General features: G+C 39.4%; 1 protein-coding gene and 1 long non-coding RNA gene across 8 annotated transcripts in view; one reads left to right on the top strand and one right to left on the bottom strand.

The window, feature by feature from the left end:
* FCHO2 (FCH and mu domain containing endocytic adaptor 2) overlaps positions 1 to 21,249 on the bottom strand; it is a 234,988-nt gene that overhangs the window by 19,105 nt on the left and 194,634 nt on the right. For 2 of the 4 annotated variants that reach the window (XM_014574166.4, XM_089779339.1), the window contains exons 18-22: positions 19,678 to 19,764; positions 9,978 to 10,081; positions 8,435 to 8,564; positions 4,343 to 4,454; positions 3,590 to 3,745 (exon numbers count right to left, since the gene is read on the bottom strand). In XM_014574166.4, coding sequence (XP_014429652.2) covers positions 3,590 to 3,745; positions 4,343 to 4,454; positions 8,435 to 8,564; positions 9,978 to 10,081; positions 19,678 to 19,764 — 589 coding nt within the window. The remainder of the gene's footprint in view (positions 1 to 3,589; positions 3,746 to 4,342; positions 4,455 to 8,434; positions 8,565 to 9,977; positions 10,082 to 19,677; positions 19,765 to 21,249) is intronic. The other 2 variants (XM_014574168.4, XM_089779340.1) reach the window with 1 other exon arrangement.
* The window catches only part of LOC106732099 (uncharacterized), an 89,343-nt gene that overhangs the window by 60,982 nt on the left and 7,112 nt on the right, over positions 1 to 21,249 (top strand). The window lies entirely within an intron of this gene.

The raw sequence follows: 21,249 nt of genomic DNA, 5'->3' as shown, positions 1-21,249 counted from the left end.
CCCATCCAAATACCAGTCTGTGAGGTAAAATAGTCCAGGTTGCAAAGTCTGCTCTTGCCATTCTCCTGACTTGGCAGATCTGGGAAGGGTTGGATGCTGATGGGAGACTGGCTGATGTTCAAAGGAAGTATGGGCCAATTGGGTATGATAGAATGACTTTGTTTTGCTGTGACACATCTTTCACAGAATATGTGGTAGCAATAGGTTGGGAGGAAAGACATACCTCAGATGGTCTGTCCAGGATAGGACAAGGGCATCACACTTGGACTCCTTTGGATGCTCTGGAGCTCCTTGCTCCTAGAGCATTATAAATTGAAATTTTTGTTAGTCTGGGAGACAAATTCGTCCCAGGAAAGCATTCCACAGTGAAGTGAAGATTTTATTCAAAGCAGAACTGTGTATTTCTCAGTTATGGTCTGTGGAGTGGTGCCTACTGAGATTATCTGCCAGAGAGTTTTGCACACCTAGGAGATATGTTGCAGTGAGAGAGATGTGGTTCTGGATACAGTAATTCTGTAAGCACACTGCCTCTGTGCAGAGATGAAGATTTTACTCCTTGTTTATACATATTGTTTGATTTTTGTTCTGCTCTGTATAGACAGCCTTAGAGGGTCTATCTGGCCTACCTCCCAGTGTGATGGCGATGGCTTGTCTGGAACATAAGACATGGCTGATAAGAGGTTTTGGTTTCTACTGGCAATATTGTTGGTACAGGTGGATAAATGCTCTGACCCAATGAATATTCCCTTTTCCTTGAGTTGGTTTCTTTTGCTGGTGTTGAGATGTCCCTCAGGCGAAGCAGACCCAAAAGGAAAGAAGACAGAGGATAAGGAAGGGCGAAAACATGCTCTCAGAGGGAAACAAGTCTTAGTTCATCCCAGAGCATGAGGTGTCCTAGTGGCTGGAAGCAATGAATCCTATGTATCTATGGGCATGGTGATCAGCATATCCTTCCAGAAGTGAGTAGGTGTAAACAAAGAGGAGTTCAACCTGGAGCTTCCAGTCTGTGCCAGCAGGTGATACCTCAGCTTAAGAGCTGGAGCCAGAACAAAGGGATCCTTTCTCCGGTGATACCTCAGCTTCAGAGCTGGAGCCAGAACAAAGGGATCCTTTCTCCTTTGTGCCTTATTGTCATGGTCAGGAGGATTAGGCAGGTATGTCCTTAGAACCCAAGAACTAGGACTCACCTGATTTGGACAGAATCAGGGAGGGATCCTTTCTTTTAGGATCAGATTGAGAAGATGTGTCCTTGTATCTCTGAGAGTCCCCTTACTCTTGTTAGAGCTGAGGTGGTGATTCCTGAGGCATAACAGCTGTAGCCACTGCTCCAGAGCTCATGCTTGGAAGAGGTGCCGCTTACAGACTGAGTTAAGTGTATTGAGGAAGGAGGAGGGGAGAAGTGTCTCACAGACCTTGAACACTTGGCATATTCTTCTCCCCAAGGAGATGGTCTTCAAGGCAGGGAAAAACTAAACTACAGTAAAGTATACACAGTTGTTTTTCTGGTTATGAAACAAGATGCAAAGACAGCTTCAGACACATAGTATTCCTTCAAGGTGGTAAGAAGGAACCGGAGAAGCAACACTGCTTCTTACACATGTGCCACCTGTGGAATACCTTTATCATCACACAAAGAACATATGTTAGGGCCCAGTGTCACTACCAAAATGAGTTTAGGCCATGTTTTTCCATAGGCTATCATACTTGGATTTATTAAACCTGAGTTTCTCGTGTTTGTAATCTTTGATTCTGATGCCATTATTTATATTTTAATAAAATAAAAAAGTCACCTATTTATTACTACTGGGGACTTTGTCTTAATTTAAAAAAATGCAAACTAAAATAACCACTACCCACTGGTCTCTCCCAATAAAACTCCCCACCTACTCAAATGTCAGTTCCTGTTAAGGCCCTTCCTCCCCACAAGTGCCGAACAAACAGTTCTTACAACATGTCCTGATAATCAAACAATTACTCTCTGAACAAGTGGACTTAATTATGTGTTACATTCATTTTGTAAGTTCATTCTGAATATAGGACAAATATTATGAAAATCAGACAAGAAATTAGTTATCTCCTATTTCCCACCCCCTTGGGGAAAAAAGGTTATATACATCCAGTGTATTTTACACTACTGGTTAAGACTGTGCCACTATTGCCAATGTAAACTTTATTTTGATAGGCTGACCTGTCACTATGAAAAATTACTCCATACTACTATTGTATATAAAGTCTGACAATAAGATGCAATATTTTTATTACAACAAAAATCAAGAAGCTTTGGTTCAAATTGTCATTTGTTTGCAAGTTTGGAGAGGCAAAAGCAATTAATATATTCCAAACGATGTTTCCCCTCAAATAACTTCAAACTACTTGATTCAAATTCACTTTTGCTAAGTGAGTAAGTATATTTTGGTAGATTAAAAAAATGAGTTAAGATGTTGCAATTAATACAGATAAGAAGTTTTCTGACAAAACAGAAAATTAGAAAATGCCAGTTCAACAAATGCAAAACATCAAGGAATCAGTATGAATTTGGGTTTGACAAACTTGCATTGAATCACAGGGAGGGATCTATTGGAAACCTACATAGTTCCCTTAGCTTTTATGTTCTATGGGGCTCATGGGTCTGAGGCAGCTTTGGTATGGGGACTGTCCTGACGCCAGAAACCTCTGGCTTACCATGACCATGGAAGCCCTGTTATGTGGATTATATGAGTCTGCAACTCCATGTGGTGGGTTTCCAAAATTATTTTCTGAAGAGATTTCTAGTTTGCAAGAAATTTCAAAACACTGAAATTTCTCGTAAACCAGAAATTCTTTCAGGCAGTGCTAACTGCAGTTTACAAACTAGTTACTCTACTTGGGCACTGCTTCCTCCCCCCTTTAAGAATTTTCAGAAGTCCTTTAGCTGTGGATAGCATATGCCTCATCTATATAGTATTCCAAAGGTTCTGGTCTACGGTATAGAAGATTTATCCCCACCCCCAATGCTGACAGGGCAGAAGCACTTTTCTATTAATCGCAAGCTAAGAGACTTCCAAGTGAAGGCTGACACTTCAATCGATCATTCCACTGTGATCCTTGTACAAAAAATGTCATGCAGCTTGAAGTGGGAGTGTCAGTCGTCTAAACTTTGAAATTTCTCATTTATTTCTTTCAATTGCTAGGTTTATTGTTCATATACTTAAATCATCCATTTATGTGTTTACATAAGTAAAAACTGGTTTAATTTTTAAACAGAGCTTGTTTAAAAATAATTTACAAATACCTATGTAAAGAGACATCTATAGATTCATATAACTAGATTTTTAAGCCACTTTTAGAGTTTTAGTCATGTGATTCCAATTATACACAATGGAAAATTCAAGTCTAGTAATCGGAGTAATTCTCACACTGGGATTAAAGTGAGAATGCTGAAAAGAAACTAAGCATCAAAAAAAATAGAGGGCAATTTACTGGAGCTTAAACCAAATTCACAGCAAAGTTTCATCAATCAATAAGGTAAGAGATAAGTTGTTTAAAATAATAACGCAACAATCCACATTTTAAAATCATGTTAGCTAGTAGATAAAAAAAAATACAAAACCTGTATACAAGTTGTGCATTTGGAAGAATCTGCTCTAGTTTGTTTGTGTTTTTTACCCTGAAGCAGAGTACAGCTGGAGATGGGTTGCTGGTGAAGACTTTAATAATTCCACTTGGGAATGACACTGTCATATCACCAGTGATTTTCACAATACATCTGGGAGAGAGATGAGAGAAGAGCAATTCTATTACAATTGAATTAAAATATCCAGTGTTTAGTGCATGTCAAATTTTAGTATTAATTCTGAAGATCTACTGTTTTTAGAATATTTGCAACTTATTCATAAATTTAAAACAAACTGATTCTATATGAAGAGAAGGTGGCACTATGACTTATTGCATTACCTCTTTCACCCCTTGGGATAGGATTAAAAAATAGATGAAGTTGCAAGTGAAATGAATTTGGTGGATAAAGTTGTCTTTTGGTGAACTTCATTTTCCATACCACAAACACAAGGCACAACTATGAGTAGGAGATTGCTACAACTGGCATAACAAGGGTGTTGCAGGTAGGGATGAGGTGCTTTAAGCTGTATGGGACAATTTGCATATAGCACCTACCTGAACTATGCCTAGTAGTGGCCAGTGATAAAATCACCCTCTCATTTTTCATCATTCATTTCAACGATTTTACCACATTCTTCTAAAGTTTCACCATTTTCCCCCATAATTAAAAGAAAAGAAGAAAGACCAATTTGTTTCCTAAATGTAACTCAAACTCAGTACAGTCAAAGCAATTCACTATTTAACTAACTTTGTAGGATCTGCTCCTTTAAAGTAGGCGTTAACAGATTCAGTAAAGGCTACTGCAACAGGCAGGGTGTCCTGGTTTCCAAGAGTGACAGGGCTGGGACCACGTGAAACACCTAGAATACATATGGTTTATAGGTTTAATTTTCAAAAAGCTTACCAGCTAGATTTCAAAAAGATCGACTACCTGTTATCACAAGAAGCTGCTACCATCAGATTCACAGCAAGTCCAAAAGCATATTTTTTTTAAAAGTGTGTAGAAAAATGCATTCGAAAAACATTTAAAATCAGAATATAACACAGTTAAAGCACTAAGCAATGATAAGTAACATGAGGAAACAGGACTATCAGAATGACACTTTAAACAAGGATTGCATATGACATCAATTGTAACACAGTATTAATTAAAGCCAACGGTACCCAAAAGAAGGGTATCCATGTTAGTCTGTAACTTTAACAAAACAAGTAGTTCTGTAGTACCTTAGAGACTGAGAGAGCTTTCATGGGCAAAACCCACTTTCTCATGAGCAGAGAAGTTAAAAGGAATATCTGTATTCCTAAAACAAACTCTCTACTATAGGCTTATAATATGAAGACAAATATAGTAAAAGGAAAGGATCATCATGGACAAGCCCCTGAATCCAATTATGCACATAAAAATCCCAAGCACTTTAGTCTTATTCCACATAGTTAAAAATGCCAATATTTAATTTAAGTCCTAAGAAGGCAAACACTTTTCACATGAGATGATCACATAAAAAAAAAATCTTACTGAGATTGTTATGTCCACCTGAAAAGAATAAGGGTATGCCCTTAGAGTTACAAGGAAATATGCACTACTTTACTAGTAATAAAAAAGCCCTAATTAATAGAATATATAATCCTCCTTAGGCCCTAAGCAGTATTGTCATCCCAAGCATTCACAAATCATGACTGAAATTAACGGAAACTAATGGATCCATGTTTTTATCATGAATCGGCAAAACTGGACCATTAATTTCCATCTATGTAGTAAAAACGCTTAACTATAGAGACAGCACATAATACAAAGTCATCTATAACAAACAGTTAAAATATATTTAGGCTATGTGTATTGCTCTACCATTGTACAGGAATGTATCCTCTTTTCATCAGAGCAATAGGAATAATGATTAAACAGCTGAAACCCAGAGCCAGGTTATAAGGTGATAATTTCCTATTAAATACATGGTGTCTTTTACAGAGGTATCAATAGTTGATTGATAGTAATATTTTTCTTTTTGTATTTATAGATAAATCCAAACTGATCCATTACAGAGAATTATGCAAAGTATGTTAAAATTAATGTATACATATATTTTTTCCATTCTGTAAAAGAAATATGGAAATTTCTTGTTTGCTGAAAATAACTATCTTCCTTAATGCACTACAATTTGCACATATTTATGGAGTCACAGATATATGAATATATGCAAGTGCACACATACATGTTTCTCTTTGTTTTGGCCACATGTAGGGCATTAAAAATCAGGTTTCTTTTTTCAGCTTTTACTGTGCTATGCAAAAAATAAAACATCCCAAACAAAACTACTTAGTCCTCCTTATTATAAAGACAGATTTAACATTGTAAATCAGTGATCTGTTGGCCCATTTGCTGTACAGCCAGGCACAAAATGCTGAGAACCCTTGTCCGGAGTGAGAAGGGAAGCTGGAGCTAGAGATGCAGACATAGAGGAATAATAAAACAGAGGGAGAACCTCAGTGGTGGCGGAGGCAGAGAAGGGAAGAAGCAGGCTGAGCTGCCGGAATAATGAGGAGTGGGAGGCAGTAACTTTATGGGGGGATGAAGGGCTTTAAAGAGGCAGGCATGAAGGAATGGTGCCTTGAGAGGCTGCAGAAAGCTTGAAGAGCAGTGGACAAGCCCAGTTTTAGTGTGTATAGGAAGGAAACAATTCTGAACATGCGTCGGGTTTTCAAATTACTGTTCAGTAGTGTTAGAACTGATTTTTAATGTAGATGAGGAAGTATCTGAATTGATTTGCATTGCAGAGGAAATTGGTTGTGAACAAGGCACTTCATTTTGATTTCAGGAGTTGAGTAGTCTCTGTCATGCATCATAAAAAAGTTGTAACGAAGTCTGGCTGTTCTATCTTTGATGCCATTAGAAACTTCAGATGGGACCCATCCCCCTTTTCTGCTGCCATCTCTCCCTCCAGCCCCTGAAAAAAAGGGGAGAGAAACAGGGAAAAGCAGCCTTCTTTTTTCCTCTGGTGGCAAGGCCTTGGGGAACAGGGTACGCAAAAGACAATTTTAGTTGGAATGGCCTCTCTTCTTTTCACCTTTGAAGTCTATTGATAGGGTTATGTAGCCTCTCTCTTGAGCCAAACAGCAACAATCTGAAAAGTTAGTAGGACTTTGAGACTTCACTGATAAGGGCACCCCACACTTCAACATACATTTTACAAATTTTAGCTCTCTTGAGATTTAAATGATTTTGAGGTTTGAGTATGCAAAAAGTAAAGTAGCTCCACAGTTTCATTACACGAAGAGTGGCTCCAGTAGAATTATAAAGAGGTGCCTGGGTCCTACTATCAAACAGCTTGTAGCATTTTTAATTTTGCTAAATTAATCTGCTGAAGAGTAATTAACAGTATCTGTCTGGAAAAAAGCAACAATTATTTATACTTGAAGTTTTCAAATATTTCAGAGTTTTTCTTATTGGAATTGTCCTCAGGTTTTTTTTTAATCTTTAAATGACTGATCATGTCAATTTCTAAATTATAAACACAACACAACTGATTAAACAGTTTAGCTTCAGAGCTATTTTATATCTGGAAGATACTAGAGATTGCTAGAGGAACTTAAGTCACAAAGAACTAAAATTGTATTAAGTACAATTTTAGGATAATTAGTTAACATATAAAATCATCTTCTAGAACAATACCTGCAGGTGTGTCAAAGTTTTTCAATCGTAGGGAGTTTTCCAATGACTAATATCATCATCTATTACATTTGAATGAAACAAAACATTGCAAGAAAACAATATATTTCAAGCAATTATACAAAGCAAAATTATATTTAAATGGAAAGATATTTGAAAAATAAGAATTTTAATTAAAGATTAGGTTAACATATAAAATGAATTAGTTAAGAAATAGACATTTCCACGAATCCTCTGAAACAATATACAGTAGCTGGAGTTACATTTAATTTAGAAGACTAAAGTTGCAATAGTGTCCAGTAGTTAAATATATTAATAATTAGTCCTGCAAATGGGAACATTAGGTTAAAAAATACATTTTTATAAAAACCCAAAATGTCCTTGCTTAGTTACACCTTACGTTGTCAAAACTGAATTTTTTTTAAAAAGAAGTAAAGGTCCTGATCCTGCGAACATTAACATGTAACTTTATACATCTGACTAGACCCTCGAAGGTCAATGGTACTATTCATGTATATTTCAGGATGGGACACTAATTTACTTTTCACTATTTATGCCCTTTACTTAGTTCATTTACTTCACTCAACTTGGAGAAAGGAAAAGACCATCAGTTCCTGATTTTGGTTCCTATGTATCTGTATAACTCTACAATATGGGGTTGTAAGCAAGGCAAGGGAACGTTTAAATCACTAAAAATAATTTAAAAACAATTTTAATGGAACTAATTCTATTAATACTATGTTTTATAAAAGAAAAAACCTGATTGCAGGCCTAAATACAATATTTTCTTTAAAATCAATTAAATTCAATCCTGATAATTTATCTACATCTAAAGATAATTTCAATATCAAGTAGAATAATGACAGCTTGAACTTAATGAATAAATTTCCTGCATACCAAGTAAAAAAAATTCACGGAAAGATCTGCCATATTGGATCAGACCAGTGGTCTATCTAGCCCAATATTCTGTCTCTTGCAATATTCAATACCAGATACTCCAAAGGAAGCTGCAGAAAATGTAAATTTGGACAAATTTGACTACTGTCTCCTAACATTCAGATGTCAGTGACACAGAGCTATATACTGTCATTCTTCAGGGCATATATAAGTAATAAAAGTTACAGGCTACATACAGACACATAAAATAGTTGTTCATCAACAGTCTGAATTACTTACCTACTGTGGGTGTATTTGCTGCACTTAGAGAAGCAGAAGAGGATATTGATGAGATACTCTCTGCACGTGCCAAAGGAGCTATCGGCGGTGGACTGGAGTTAGAGGTCAAGGGTGGGCTGAATGGCCTCGGCTTAAAAGAAAATATACCAATATAATTACATAAATATAAATGATTTTAAATGGATGAAACAGAAAGGAAATCTTACGACAAACAGAACCAGAAAAGACCTACTTCATTCCTTGCCTAATGCAAAACTGCTCCCTACTATATTTGTGCTAGTGTTTTTTCCACCCTAATTTTCAAAGTAAAAAGCTTATGAACTACTACCATTTCTCCTGAGCAGTTATTGTTGTTTAGATTATTATTAGGAAGTTTTTCCTCAGTCAGTTTTTAATGAGTTAACATGATGCTTTGCATATTTAACAGTCTAAAGTAACCCCCCTTAAGGCTGAACTAAGTGCCAAAGAAAGAGAGAGCCTAAATTTTTATGCTGGTGCTTGAACTGGCAGCTCTGAATACATGAGCATTATCTGTGGGTGACTACTTTATGGCCATGAAAGTGACTTCAATCCCAAGATTAATAAGGAAGAGCAAATCTGAAACGTGGAGACAAGCTTTTTGGCTCTGCAGCCTACATCTCCTTTCTTACAGTACCCAGAACCTGTAAAAAAATGTCAGGTGATGGGTAATACAGAAATGCATGTAGGAGTAATAAAATTTTACCTAGCCAGAGTAAATGTTGCAGAAGAACTAAGGCCCTTTTTGGCAATTTCTAGTGATCCATGTTAGGTCAGAAGAATTTAAAATGTTTATCATAAGGCAGATAATCAGCATCAGCCTGACAGTATGAATAAGTTGTTCTTCCTTTGTGTGATTCTCTCTCCTAGAAATTGGGGGTGAAATCCTGGGAGTTTTGCTATTGATTTCAGTCAAGCTTTTTTCTGAAAATATGGCAGTATGTATATGCAATCTTTATTTTTTTTAAAATTGATTATTTGAGCTAGTAAAAACAAACACACCTAATCCCTCCAAAGCTTTGTATCAAAAATACTACTAACAACTTTGTTACCAATAATTACACCTTGGCTACATCTACACTGGCCCCTTCTCCGGAAGGGGCATGCTACTTTGAAGTAGGAATAAGAGATCCTCCGGAAAAGGGCTTTATTCCGGAGGATCATGCCAGTCTAGACACTTTTTTCCGGCTTTTCCCCAAGCCGGAAAAAAAGCGGCGGCCATGTTTATTTAAATCCTGCGGGGGATATTTAAATCCCCCGCGGATTTCCCTATTCTGAAGTTGGAAATTAGCATGCCCCTTCCGAAGAAGGGGCCAGTGTAGATGTAGCCTTACAGTAAACAATTTCCATGCACATTTTAAGTTAATGACAATTAAAATGGGTGATTTATAAACTCTTGAAGTTAGGTTTAATGTAAAAAGAAAATGACTTAACTATAATGTGGTAAATGAGAGCTATATTTCAAGTTGAGTCAAACCAGGAGAAATAACATATAATTAAACAAAAACTAAAATTAAATACATACTATTTCATTAATTCCACTTAGTTTTCCTGTTGATATCTTTGGTCTAGAAGCAGGCCTTGGAGGAGGTACAATGGTGCCTATAGAAAGAGGAGTTGTGGGCCTGGCTGAAAAAAAATGTGAAGAAAATTATTAGTATTATAAAACTCACACTGAAAATAAATATGTTATTTGAGTGCAATCATAAATTGCATTTCTGTTAAATATTCTACTTAATTACAAACACTTCATAACAAATACAAATGGCTGTGGTATTAAAATGCAATTCTGTGGTACTCTGAAAAATGACTACAAATTGCATTCTGGGTTCCATCTTTATAGTTCCTTAATGATTCTAAATAAAATATACTCAGTTTGTAGGTAAAAATGGTTTTCACCCTGTGCCTTCAGCATGGGCTCAGGGTGAAATTTGGTCTTTTATCTATCATGAAGAACAATAATAAAATAGGCTATTTAGGCTGTGCAGCTTTTATCTTCAGATCAGGCTGTTGACATATGTGAAACCACACTGCCTTCAATGAGTTCTGAAAGATGTAATAAATTATTACAATTAAATAACTGTATTGATGTGTGAGAAACCATGTAAACATCTCATTTCTTTTCAGCAGGGCTACTGGAAACTAAAAAAAAAGTTTAAAAACGACCTCCAAAATTAGCATAGATTACTCTCAATAGATACCATAACATTTTAGTAAAACCAGGTGCTGTTTTAAAAAAGCTACTTTTCTGAGATCAACTATACGTCAAACAGATGTCATCCAATGAGTATCCTGAATCAAAAATGTGTGTTTTAAAAAAAGGCCAATAAATAACAACATTATTAACAAGAATTATGGAATATTCTACTATCTGTCCAAAAATAATGTTAAAGATGTTTGTGACCAAAAAGAATATTAATAAAAATTGCATTTAGTGTGGGATTTCCAAAGCACTCGGAGATGGCATAACTAGGTTCCTATTAAAGTAAATAGTTGTTTTATCAATGAATTCAGAGTTAGGCCAATGCTCAGCACTTGAAAATCCCACTCATCCTAAATTTGTACTACCGATGCTAAAAGTAAACCAATTGAAGACTAAAATGACCAATCTTCCCTTAAATGCATCCTTTTATGCCTACTTCAAGTTAGGGATTTGTTGAGATACTTGGTTAATCGGTTAACTGATGAGCCATGGTACATGTAAGGCTCACCCCCAGCGCTGCTCTCTCTGATACAAAGACAACAGCGTGGGGGGGGGGGGGGAGGGAGAGGGAGCAGGCAAGAGCTGGTGGTCGCAGGGAGCTGGCTTTTAAGTTGCAACAAATAATCCAAAGTGTCCTGAATTCTGGCTAGCATTCAAACAAAACAAAAACATGTTTTCATTTGGCCAAATAAACAAACTTAGTGGAAGGTTTTCTGCTATTAAGCAGAAATCATAGAACCACTTCATCACCCCTTTTTCTTTGTCTGACCATGAAGCACACACTGAGGTGCAGACTGCTTAGCACTGGACGTCAACTTTGATCATGGTGTTAAGTCACTTGGTCAGGATAAATGGAAAGAACTATGGGAGGTAAAACACAGACCGAGAAGCTTGCAGAACACCGATTTGTAGCAAAGCAATCTGGTGCACTGCATATCAGTATGGCAAGAGCCACCTTCCGTTTGAAAGCCAAGAGTGAGTGGGATTAGGGGAAAAGCATATGTCAGTGCCGATCCAATTCAGATGGAAAGCATTTATTAAGGATTCCATGTGAGAGCAAAACTTGTTTTTGGTTGCAGTGTGCCCCATTTTCTGAACATGGCCTTCAATCTGCTGCACTTCATAGACTTGTGATTCTGGGAGAAATTTCTGCTTAAATGATCAACGAAGTTATTCTGAACATCTGTTAAGTGAGCAGATGTGGAGAAGTTTTCCCTTCTGCAAAACTGAAGTTATTGCTTCCTGACAAAAGTGGTTGAAGCAAGCTCCTCCTTGGTTGTTGAACATCTTTGCAAATACTGATCAGATTTAACCACTACTCTATGGAGACTCCAGAATGGGCAGTGGACAGTTCAGGACATATGCCAACGTCAAACATCCCTCAAGAGGATGAAGATGTAATCTTGCATGTTGGACCATATGTACATGCAGCCATATGACCTAACAACTTCAAGCATATATGGATCACAATTGAATGGTGAGAGCAAGGGACAGCCACAGGCGATGAACTGCATGAAATCATTCTCTCAACAGAAACTCCCTCAAAACTCAAGAGTCTAGGAGGGCTCCAGTGAATTATTTTTGTATGTTGCTATTGTGATGGCTGTCTATGCTTTGTTCACAGAGCCAGACAATTGAAGAGATGTAGCAGAAATTGGACTAGACTTGGTCTCTAGACTTTCCACTTCCTAATCAAACATCCAGATAAAGGAAATCCTTTCTTTCTAAGATATACTGTGTTAAGCTAATTAAGTGGGCTTGGTGTGTCCCATTCATAACTTTTGATATGAAAATGTGGATGTCAAAGTCAGGGGAAATTGGCTTTGTAGTGTGTTAACCACTTACTGTCTTTACTCAAGCCCAGGGTAACAGTGTCAAATTTGTAGGTGAATTCCAGTTCTGCAGTCTCGCTTTGTAATTGGGTGGTGAAATTCCTTTGTAGAAGTGTAAGCCGGTTAGGCTTTCCGGAGGGGTTCCTCCGCCTCAGTGGACAGCCACTCCACCCCACTCCCACCTGCTACTTAAAATAGTCCAAGTCAGTAAGTCTACAGCTGGCCTTGCTTCAGGGTGGGGTGAGAGGCTATAGTTCAAGTACCCGGCCCTACGCCGGTCTGGTTGGGGGCAACAGTCCAAGCGCCCGGCTTTACTTTAGATCGGGCAACAAAGGCCTCAGTTAGTAGGGCCCTAGGCCTGGTACAGGGCAGGGCAGGACATCAGTAATAGTCCCGCAGCTTTAAGAGGCCCAGGCTGGTCCCAGGCTGGGCAGCAAACACTCACACTTGTAACAGTTCTACATTCAGAAGGCCCAAGCCTAGTTCAGGAAGGCCGGCAAATAAACCCCTACAGTTTAACAGTTTGGAAGCCCCGGCCTTGCTTCAGGCGGGGCAATACCCTTAATTAGAAAGGCCCGGGCCCTAATTCAGGACAAGGCAGTAAGCAGCAGTTTGTAAGCCCCAGCCTTGCTTCAGGCAGGGCAGTAACTCTTAACAGTTTAGAAGCCCAGACCTGGTTCCCGGCTGGGCAGCAACAACCACAGCAGCTGTTCACAGGGGAGCCCACGCCGGAGTACAGGCGGCTGCAAACACACAGAGTAGTTCAGCAAAGGGGCAAGTCAGGCCCTGATTCAGGGCATGGTAACACACATAGGTTTGGGGGTCCCCTTGTTCAGGATGTAGGCAGGCAGGTCACCTGCAGCAGTGGTGAGGAGGAGACTGCCACCCAATTGGCGGGTGGCAGGGGGGTGCAGGCCCACCCACTCCACTGTGCACTGGCCCAGGATGCAGCAGAACAGCTGCTACTGGCTCAGCAGGGGCTCCAGCTCGCAACGTGGTTTCCAAGGTTCCAGGGTTCAGGCAGGCATCGGGGTTCGAACAGGTTCACCGGCTTGGGCCCTCAGGGTCCCTGGATGTCCGCAGGCATCGGGGCTCAAGCACATCCGGCTCAGGCAAGTCCTCAGAATCCCCAGGCACCAGCAGGGCCTCTGGTTCCTCTGGGTCAGAGGGTAGCTCTGCTGGTCAGGCCTTGGTGGCCCAGGCAGGAAAGTCTTCACCGGCCTTACGGAAAGAGGCTATTGGAGGCCCAGGCCAGGTCTCAGCCTTGTCGGCCAGGAGCTCTGGGCAGGCCTCTGTCTCCTTCAGAGGCTGGGCCCTGACTGAGCTCCCTGGCAGAGTTCTTATAGTCTTAGATACGCCCCTTGGCTTCCTGTGCCCAAAATGGCTCCCGGAGGGGTTCCTCTGCCTCCGGCTCAGTGGGCAGCCACTCCACCCCCCTACAAGAAGAATGGCTACTTTTAAATCCATGACTGCAACCAGGTAGGTTAAAATGTTTCCCTACAGGTTCATGTGTGTTTTCCATTTCTGATGTCTGATTTGTATCCATTTATCCTTTGACATAGAGACTTTCTGGTCTGGCCAATATACATGGTGGAAGTGCACTGCTGGTACTTGATGGCATCTATCACATTAGAGGATGTGCAATTGTATGAACCCCTGATATTGTGGCTTATGTGGTTAGGTCCTACGATGGTGTCGCTTGAATAGATATATGGACGGTATTGTCAATGGATTTTGTTGCAGGCGTAGGTTCCTGGGTGATGTATGGCTGTTGGGAAAGGATTTGCTTCAAGTTGGGGGGCAGAGGAGAGGGTATGTGTATGTATGTGAGGATTGGCCTGTAGGTGACAGTGGTGTTCTGATGTTTTTCTTGTTGTGTCTGTCTTGAAGTAGGTGACTTCTGGGTACTTGTCTGGATCTGTAAATCTGTTTTTTCACTTCCCTGGGTGGGTATTTAAATTTTAAGAATGCCTGATAAAGCTCTTGCAGGTGTTGGTCTCGGTCTGTGGGAGTGGAGCAAATCCGGTTGTAACTTAGGGCTTGGCTGTAGACAGCAGATCATGTGATATGTCCTGGATGGAAGCTAGAAGCACATATGTAAGAATAATGGTCAGTAGGTTTTAGGTATAGGGTGATGTTTATGTTACCATCATTTATTTGTACTGTAGCTTCAAGGAAGTGGATCTCATGTAGAGTGGTCTAGGCTGAGGTTGATGGTGGGGTGGAATTTGTTGAAATCCCTGTGGAATTCAAGTATCTTCTTCCTGTGGGTCCATATGATGAAGATGTCATCAATGTAGCGTAAGCAAAGGAAGTGTGCTAGGGGATGAGAACTGAGGAAATGCTGTTCAAGGTTTGCCATAAAAATATTGGCATATTGCAGGACCATGCAGGTGCCCATAGCAGTGCACTGACTTGAAGGTATAAATTGTTCCCAAATTGGAAACAGTTGTGGGTGAGGACAAAGTCACATAGCTCAGACATCATGCAAATATATATTTGGTAAATATGCATGGAGCTGAGGACAGGCCAATGGGAAGCACTGTGTACTGCTAATAGTGACCTGCTACTACAAACCTCAGAAACTTCCTCTGGCTTGGAAAAGCTGCCACATGGCAGAAAGCATCCTGAAAATCAATGGCAGCAGATCAGCTGTGCTTCAAAATGGGGAGAACAGTAAGGTAACCATTTGGCATCTCATGCATTTGATGTACTTGTTGAGAACATGGAGATCAAGACTAGGTTTCACCCCTCCACTGGATTTAGGGATCAGGAAATATTGTGAATAGAATCTCTTTCTGTGATGTTGCAAGGGAAACACCTCACTATCTCCTGAAACTTGAAGTCTGGACTTGTTAAAGGAGCAGCGACTTATGAAAGGATTTCCTGAAAAAGGATGTAGTGGGGTGGAATGTGGGAATGAACACAAATTGGATGATTTAACTGACTCCCAAAGTGCTTAGAACCCATTTGTTCTTGGTTACTGTTTCTCAAGCATTGTAGAAGCAAGACAGCCTGCTCCCAAATGGAGGAGCTATAACTTGGTAAATAAAGACCAGAAGGCAGCTCTCAATATGCAAGTCAAAATGGCTGCTTGCTTCAAGCTCATCGAAGACAGGATGGCTAGTTAAAATTTGACTCAAAAGATCTCCTACTCTGTGACTTATGCTTCTACCTGGAGAAGTCTTACTGCTTAGCATGCTAGGACACTGCTGGAAGTATCAATCAGAATGCTACTGCTTCTGCTATTGATGATCTCCAAGATATCTTTTTACAAATAAACCCTCAATGAAAGCAAAGTAGCCCAACTGGGACTGCTGTACTCAGAGAGTTCACCACTCACTGCAGCCCAGCTGGGAGTTGGGACGCCTCAAACTTCCCACTCCACCGACTCCATATTTCCCTTCTGATCCCTTATTTCCCTCATCATCTTACCTTCTATCATGACATGTCCTCTCCAGGATCCAGGAAACACCTAATTAGTGGAGCCATCCCTATGTACCTCCATTAATTAGGTGCACAGCCCTTCGCCCCCTTGTATGCAGCTGCCGAGTTATACACCTTAGAGAGAACTATGCTCCTGAGGTCAATCTTGTAAAGGCTCCAAGCAGGCTAGTGGTAATGAAGGAATCCCTCCAGGAAGAGGCAAATAAACATTCAGCCTCATTTGAAGCCCAATACAGAGATCACATTGGTGCCAATAACGATAAAGTAGCTGGAACCTTGGGCCCTGGTGAGGGCATTGCATTCACAATCAGCATCAAAACAGACATAGGTAATGAACTTGAGACTGGTATTAATATTGTAGCTGTGGTCTGCATTGAAACAGCTATTGGTACCAAAGACAACATGAATTCATGAGCCCCTTGGTACTGAGAAGGAGTCTAACCTCCTAACTGTATCCTGAGGATTAAGCAGTGAGGAAGATGGTGCAGTTGATTACAGTTCTGCAGCCTGTCCAGTTAACATTGAGGACAGAGGAGGCCATTACAGTTGCATGCTTCTGAATTAATGGAGAGTCAGGAACAGAAAAGCAGAGCAAGTCCTATGCTGCCTGGTGTGCCAATGGTATGGAAAGTGTCAGTGTGGATGCTAATGTTGTTGGTACTGGACTCAACAAATGCCTTATAAATAATTCTGGAATTGATGGTACTGTGTCCAAACTGATCTCGTCTCAGTTTCAGATAGTGGGTTGGGACCCAACCCTATCCTGGGCATCTGAGCAAACATAATGCTGGTCTGCACTCTTGGAAGAAGAGGAGAAATCTATCTGATTTCTGAAGCGGCCCCTAATGAGAAGCCTTTTCCTTGGCGGACCAGAGGAAGAACAATCTTTCTTCATCCTGGGGGAGCAATCAGAATGCTAGTTCCAAAGCTCTCTGAGGGGCTAGCTCATCTGGAGAGGTCCCTGGTGCCAAAACAACATAGCCTGGTCCACAAGATAATGTTTCAGATTCAAATCTCTAAAGAAAAGTACTTAATCAGCAACTCATTCCAAAGAAGAATGAAGATGTCTTTAATGTGATATTTCTCAAGGCACAATAAACATAGTGTTGGGTTCACTATGAAGAACAGCCATCTCACATAACAAGCAGAGTTCAAAACTTGAAGGTATCACACCAGACCAAACTTAACGGTACTACTAGAACTATATACACAAGAAAAGCATGGTGACAGAGAAACATGAGATAAAATACCACATGGATACACTGATTCAAGCTATGGCAGGTGAGAAGGAACTGTGTGGGGAGGTCAGGGCGGTGCTACCCTTAAATAGCTACATGAGAGTCTACAAGGGCCAAAGTGTGCAAGCATCACCCTAATGGGCTCTACTAGGCAAAGTTCCCTGGTTTTAGCACGCTGAGTGCATGCACACCGGGGGGCAGGGAGAGAGATAGATAGACTTAACAAAAAAAACAAAAACAAAAGAAAACTTAAATTATGGAGAGTTGATAGGAAGTTTTCTTAAGCAAGTGCTACTTGCTCTAGTGGATTTTTCAAGCCCTGAGATCTGCAGATTTAACAGAGTTTGTTGTTCCTGCTAAATGTTTTAAACCAGGGATGGGGAACATAAGCCCTGGGGGCCAGGTACAGCCCCAGGCTTTCCTGGATCTCGCCTCCAAAGCTCAGGGACAGGAGCTCAATCACTACCTTCCCCCAACCGTACCATGGAGCTGAAACACACAAAATCTACTAGCTTGGGACCCCCAGGGTCTGGTGTGCCAGGGGAATGTGGGGAGTGTCTTTCTCCTCAGTCAGGAGCCATGTTAATGAAGTTTTTTCCCCTTCTCACTTGTGTGCCGTCCCTAACAGATTTTTTGTGGGTCAATGTCCCCCAACCCAAAAAAGGTTCCCCAACCCCGCTTTTAAACATTTTTTCTAAGGTTTGCATTACTAAGGTCCTCAGTTAAAACAGTGCACAGAGAAACAAAATGCAGCATTCTAAAAATTATATGTGAATACACTGGCAGAAATAGGGAAGAAAGAAAGATTACATGAAAAAAGCATTTTTATAACATGAACAACAAACATGGAAAACCTAACTAGCCAAAATAATTTCTGTCATGTTTCCTAAGATAAAGTTTGCTTCAAGTTCTAGGAAAGGACTGTTATTCACTGAATAATCTAAGTTTACTTCTATGTTACAAAGACTCCCAATACTATAAATACTATAGTAATTCAGGTGTTCAATGAAATTCATATTGAGCTAAAAACACTGTCCAAATGGAAGGTTTTAAACCAGTGATAAAAAAGAAAAGAATGCCTATGTGGTGACTTTTTAAACCACAATATGTTGCATATGTGTTACATATGCTTGGCAGGTACATTTAAGTCATCAACTTAATTACTGCGATGGGATTGTCAAAAGAGCTAAGCATTAGCTTAACTTTTGTCCTACTGAAGTTAATGATGAGACTCCTAATTGATTTCAAGGAGTGCAAAATTAGGTTCAATCCCAGTGGTTTTGGAAATTCCACCCCTTGGTATCTAACTAAAGTTCAAAGAGTAATAAAGGTCAGCTTGACTTAAATAATACGATTAGAACTTAGATATTTTCATAGGATAAATGCCTACTGTTGCTTTTGCCTTGGCACATATTTTTTCAAAGTACATTATACTTATTCTGTGACATTTTAGAATACAGGCAGTCCCCGGGTTACATACAAGATAGGGACTGTAGGTTTGTTCTTAAGTTGAATTTGTATGTAAGTCAGAACTGGTACATATTGTAGGGGAAACTCTAGCCAAACATTTCTCCAGAGCTCAGTTTTATTCTCACACATCTCACTTCCCTCAGTCCTTTATTCTCAAGCTGAGGTGTCTGCTGAGAAAAGCCGCTCCGCATCTCCCTGGTCTGCTGGCGGGGGCGCTAGCTTCGTGTCTCCCTGGTCTGCTGGGGGGAAGCAGCTAGTGCGGGGTTGCCTCACCCCGTTTGTAAGTAGGGATCCGATGTAAGTCGGATCCATGTAACCCGGGGACTGCCTGTACTCTTTTTCTATTTAATACTATATTAATAAGATAACACATATAGATGGATTCACTGTGCTTTGGACAAGAACCAACTGAAGTGATCATTATGCACTATGACTAATGTCAGTGTTCAAAAGCACTGACATCCCATTTTCCAAAGTGACTTAGGCCCTCAGGTAGCCTTTAAATGAGATTTACGCTTGTGAGTGCCTAAATCCCATTTGAAAATGAGGTTTTGGTTTCTAAACCGTAACAAGGCTAAATCGCTGTAAGGCTGAGCACAATAACACTTTAAAAATATGGGCTGTCAGGCTCCTCTGAAATTTTACCCAGTGTCTTAAACCACCAGACCTTGATTGGTTGTTAACAATAGACAAAATCTGCATTTCAGCTAACAAAAAAACAGATTATTTAGAAAAGCCCAGGCTATTTTTAGAAAGCTAATATGTAACACACATGCTCTCGCATTTCAGTTTATTAGTAAATTAGGGTCAGCTACAGACTGTATTATTATTACTTTGTGTTAATAAGCTTCTGTTTGTACCAAAAAATGAAAATATATACACAAATACTGTGAGGCTTGATCCAAAGCCCATTGAAGTCAGTTGGAATCTTTCCCACTGACTTCACAGGGCTTTGGATCAGGTCCTTGGATACTCCTTTTCTCTTAGTTATTATAAAATACTAATTATTACTGGACTAAAAGATGCCATTTTTACCTGAGGTACTTGTGATATTTGCTGTACAATCTTTAGACAGGATGCAAGAAGGAGAGAGAGAACTTTTTTGAAAAGGAACAGATCGTGCTACAGAAAATAGCAAGAAAAAAAGCATAGTGATTATGAAGAAAATTGCACACAACAGAATCCTGGACAAACTATTAACAACAACAGAAAGCCAGCCCAAATTTCTGGAAACCATGTAAAATACTGCATAAACAACGAGAAGTCCTGTGGCACCTTATAGACTAACAGATTTATTGGAGCATAAGCTTTCATGGGCAAAGACCCACTTCGTCAGATGCATCTAACGAAGTGGGTCTTTGCCCACGAAAGCTTATGCTCCAATAAATCTGTTAGTCTATAAGGTGCCACAGGACTTCTTGTTGTTTATGCAGATTCAGACTACCCCTCTGATACATGTAAAATACTATGCTTTTCAAAATTCATATCTAGTGTGATCTTAACTGAATAAAAGTAGAAAACACTGAATTTTTCTGTTTATTCCTGATTGTGGGAAAATTTTCAAAGCATCAATTTTAATAATTGAAACATGGAATACTTCCCACAATAACCTATTGCAACAGAAGTAATTTGTCTAGATAATTGCAATGCAGTAAGCCATTTACAGGGAAATGTAAGGATATGCAAAGATTGTTTCCATTATCCCTCTGTTTTTAATGTCATGTCTCATTAAAGTAATTATTTTCAGATATTTGCCAAGGTTCAAAATACCAGTTCAATGTAAAAATACGTTTTTGTAATATGTGAAGAAAAATAACAGCACCTTTTTGATAAAGGAAATGTTTACATTTCTAACAACCCAATTTATGTTTGGAAACAGACTATTTTAGCTCCTGATTTAAAAGATGTCCTTATAGACAGGAGAGTAAAATCATAATTTCAAAATTGTGAAAACAGTGGCCCATTTTTTCCCCATTAACATCAGATCATTTTGGGAAACATCCAGTGATGCGTACTTGGATGTCACTGCAGGAAATTTTCCTCCTGGGTTGCCTAATTTCCTTGCAAGAGACTTAATTTAAGGTAAGTTCAGCTTTTAACTTAATGTATTTTAAAAAATTAACAGATGTAGTGGACAGTGTCTAATTACCACACCTATTAAATCTTTACATTATATTATAAAGTTAAAAGCCCAACAGACATATGTAAGAAGATGGGCAACCCATCAAGCTACTTCCTGCAATTAGTTTCCATTGATTTTCATAAGGTCCTTCTACAAGGAACCTGAAAATAGAGAAAAATAAAATCCATTCATTATTTTAAAGTCAAGGCAATTTATAAGAAGTGCGTAGGCAAGGTAAGAATAGGCTTCATTTTAAGAATGCCTATAATTATTATAGTAATAGAGATGTAGCTGTGTTAGTCTGATCTTGCTGAAACAAAAGAAAGAACTATGCAGCACTTAAAAGACTAACAAGATGGTTTATTAGGTGATGAGCTTTCGTGGGCCGGACCCACTTCCTCAGATCAAATTCTGGAAGAGAATTGGCATGACCATATAGGAAGTGGGTCTGGCCCACAAAAGCTCATCACCTAATAAACCATCTT

Source organism: Pelodiscus sinensis, chromosome 6 (genome assembly GCF_052426305.1).
Source record: "Pelodiscus sinensis isolate ZL-2025 chromosome 6, ASM5242630v1, whole genome shotgun sequence".
NCBI classification, from domain to species: domain Eukaryota; kingdom Metazoa; phylum Chordata; order Testudines; family Trionychidae; genus Pelodiscus; species Pelodiscus sinensis.
The sequence above is the reverse complement of the archived record's forward strand: the minus strand, read 5'-3'. Positions and strand labels throughout refer to the sequence as shown.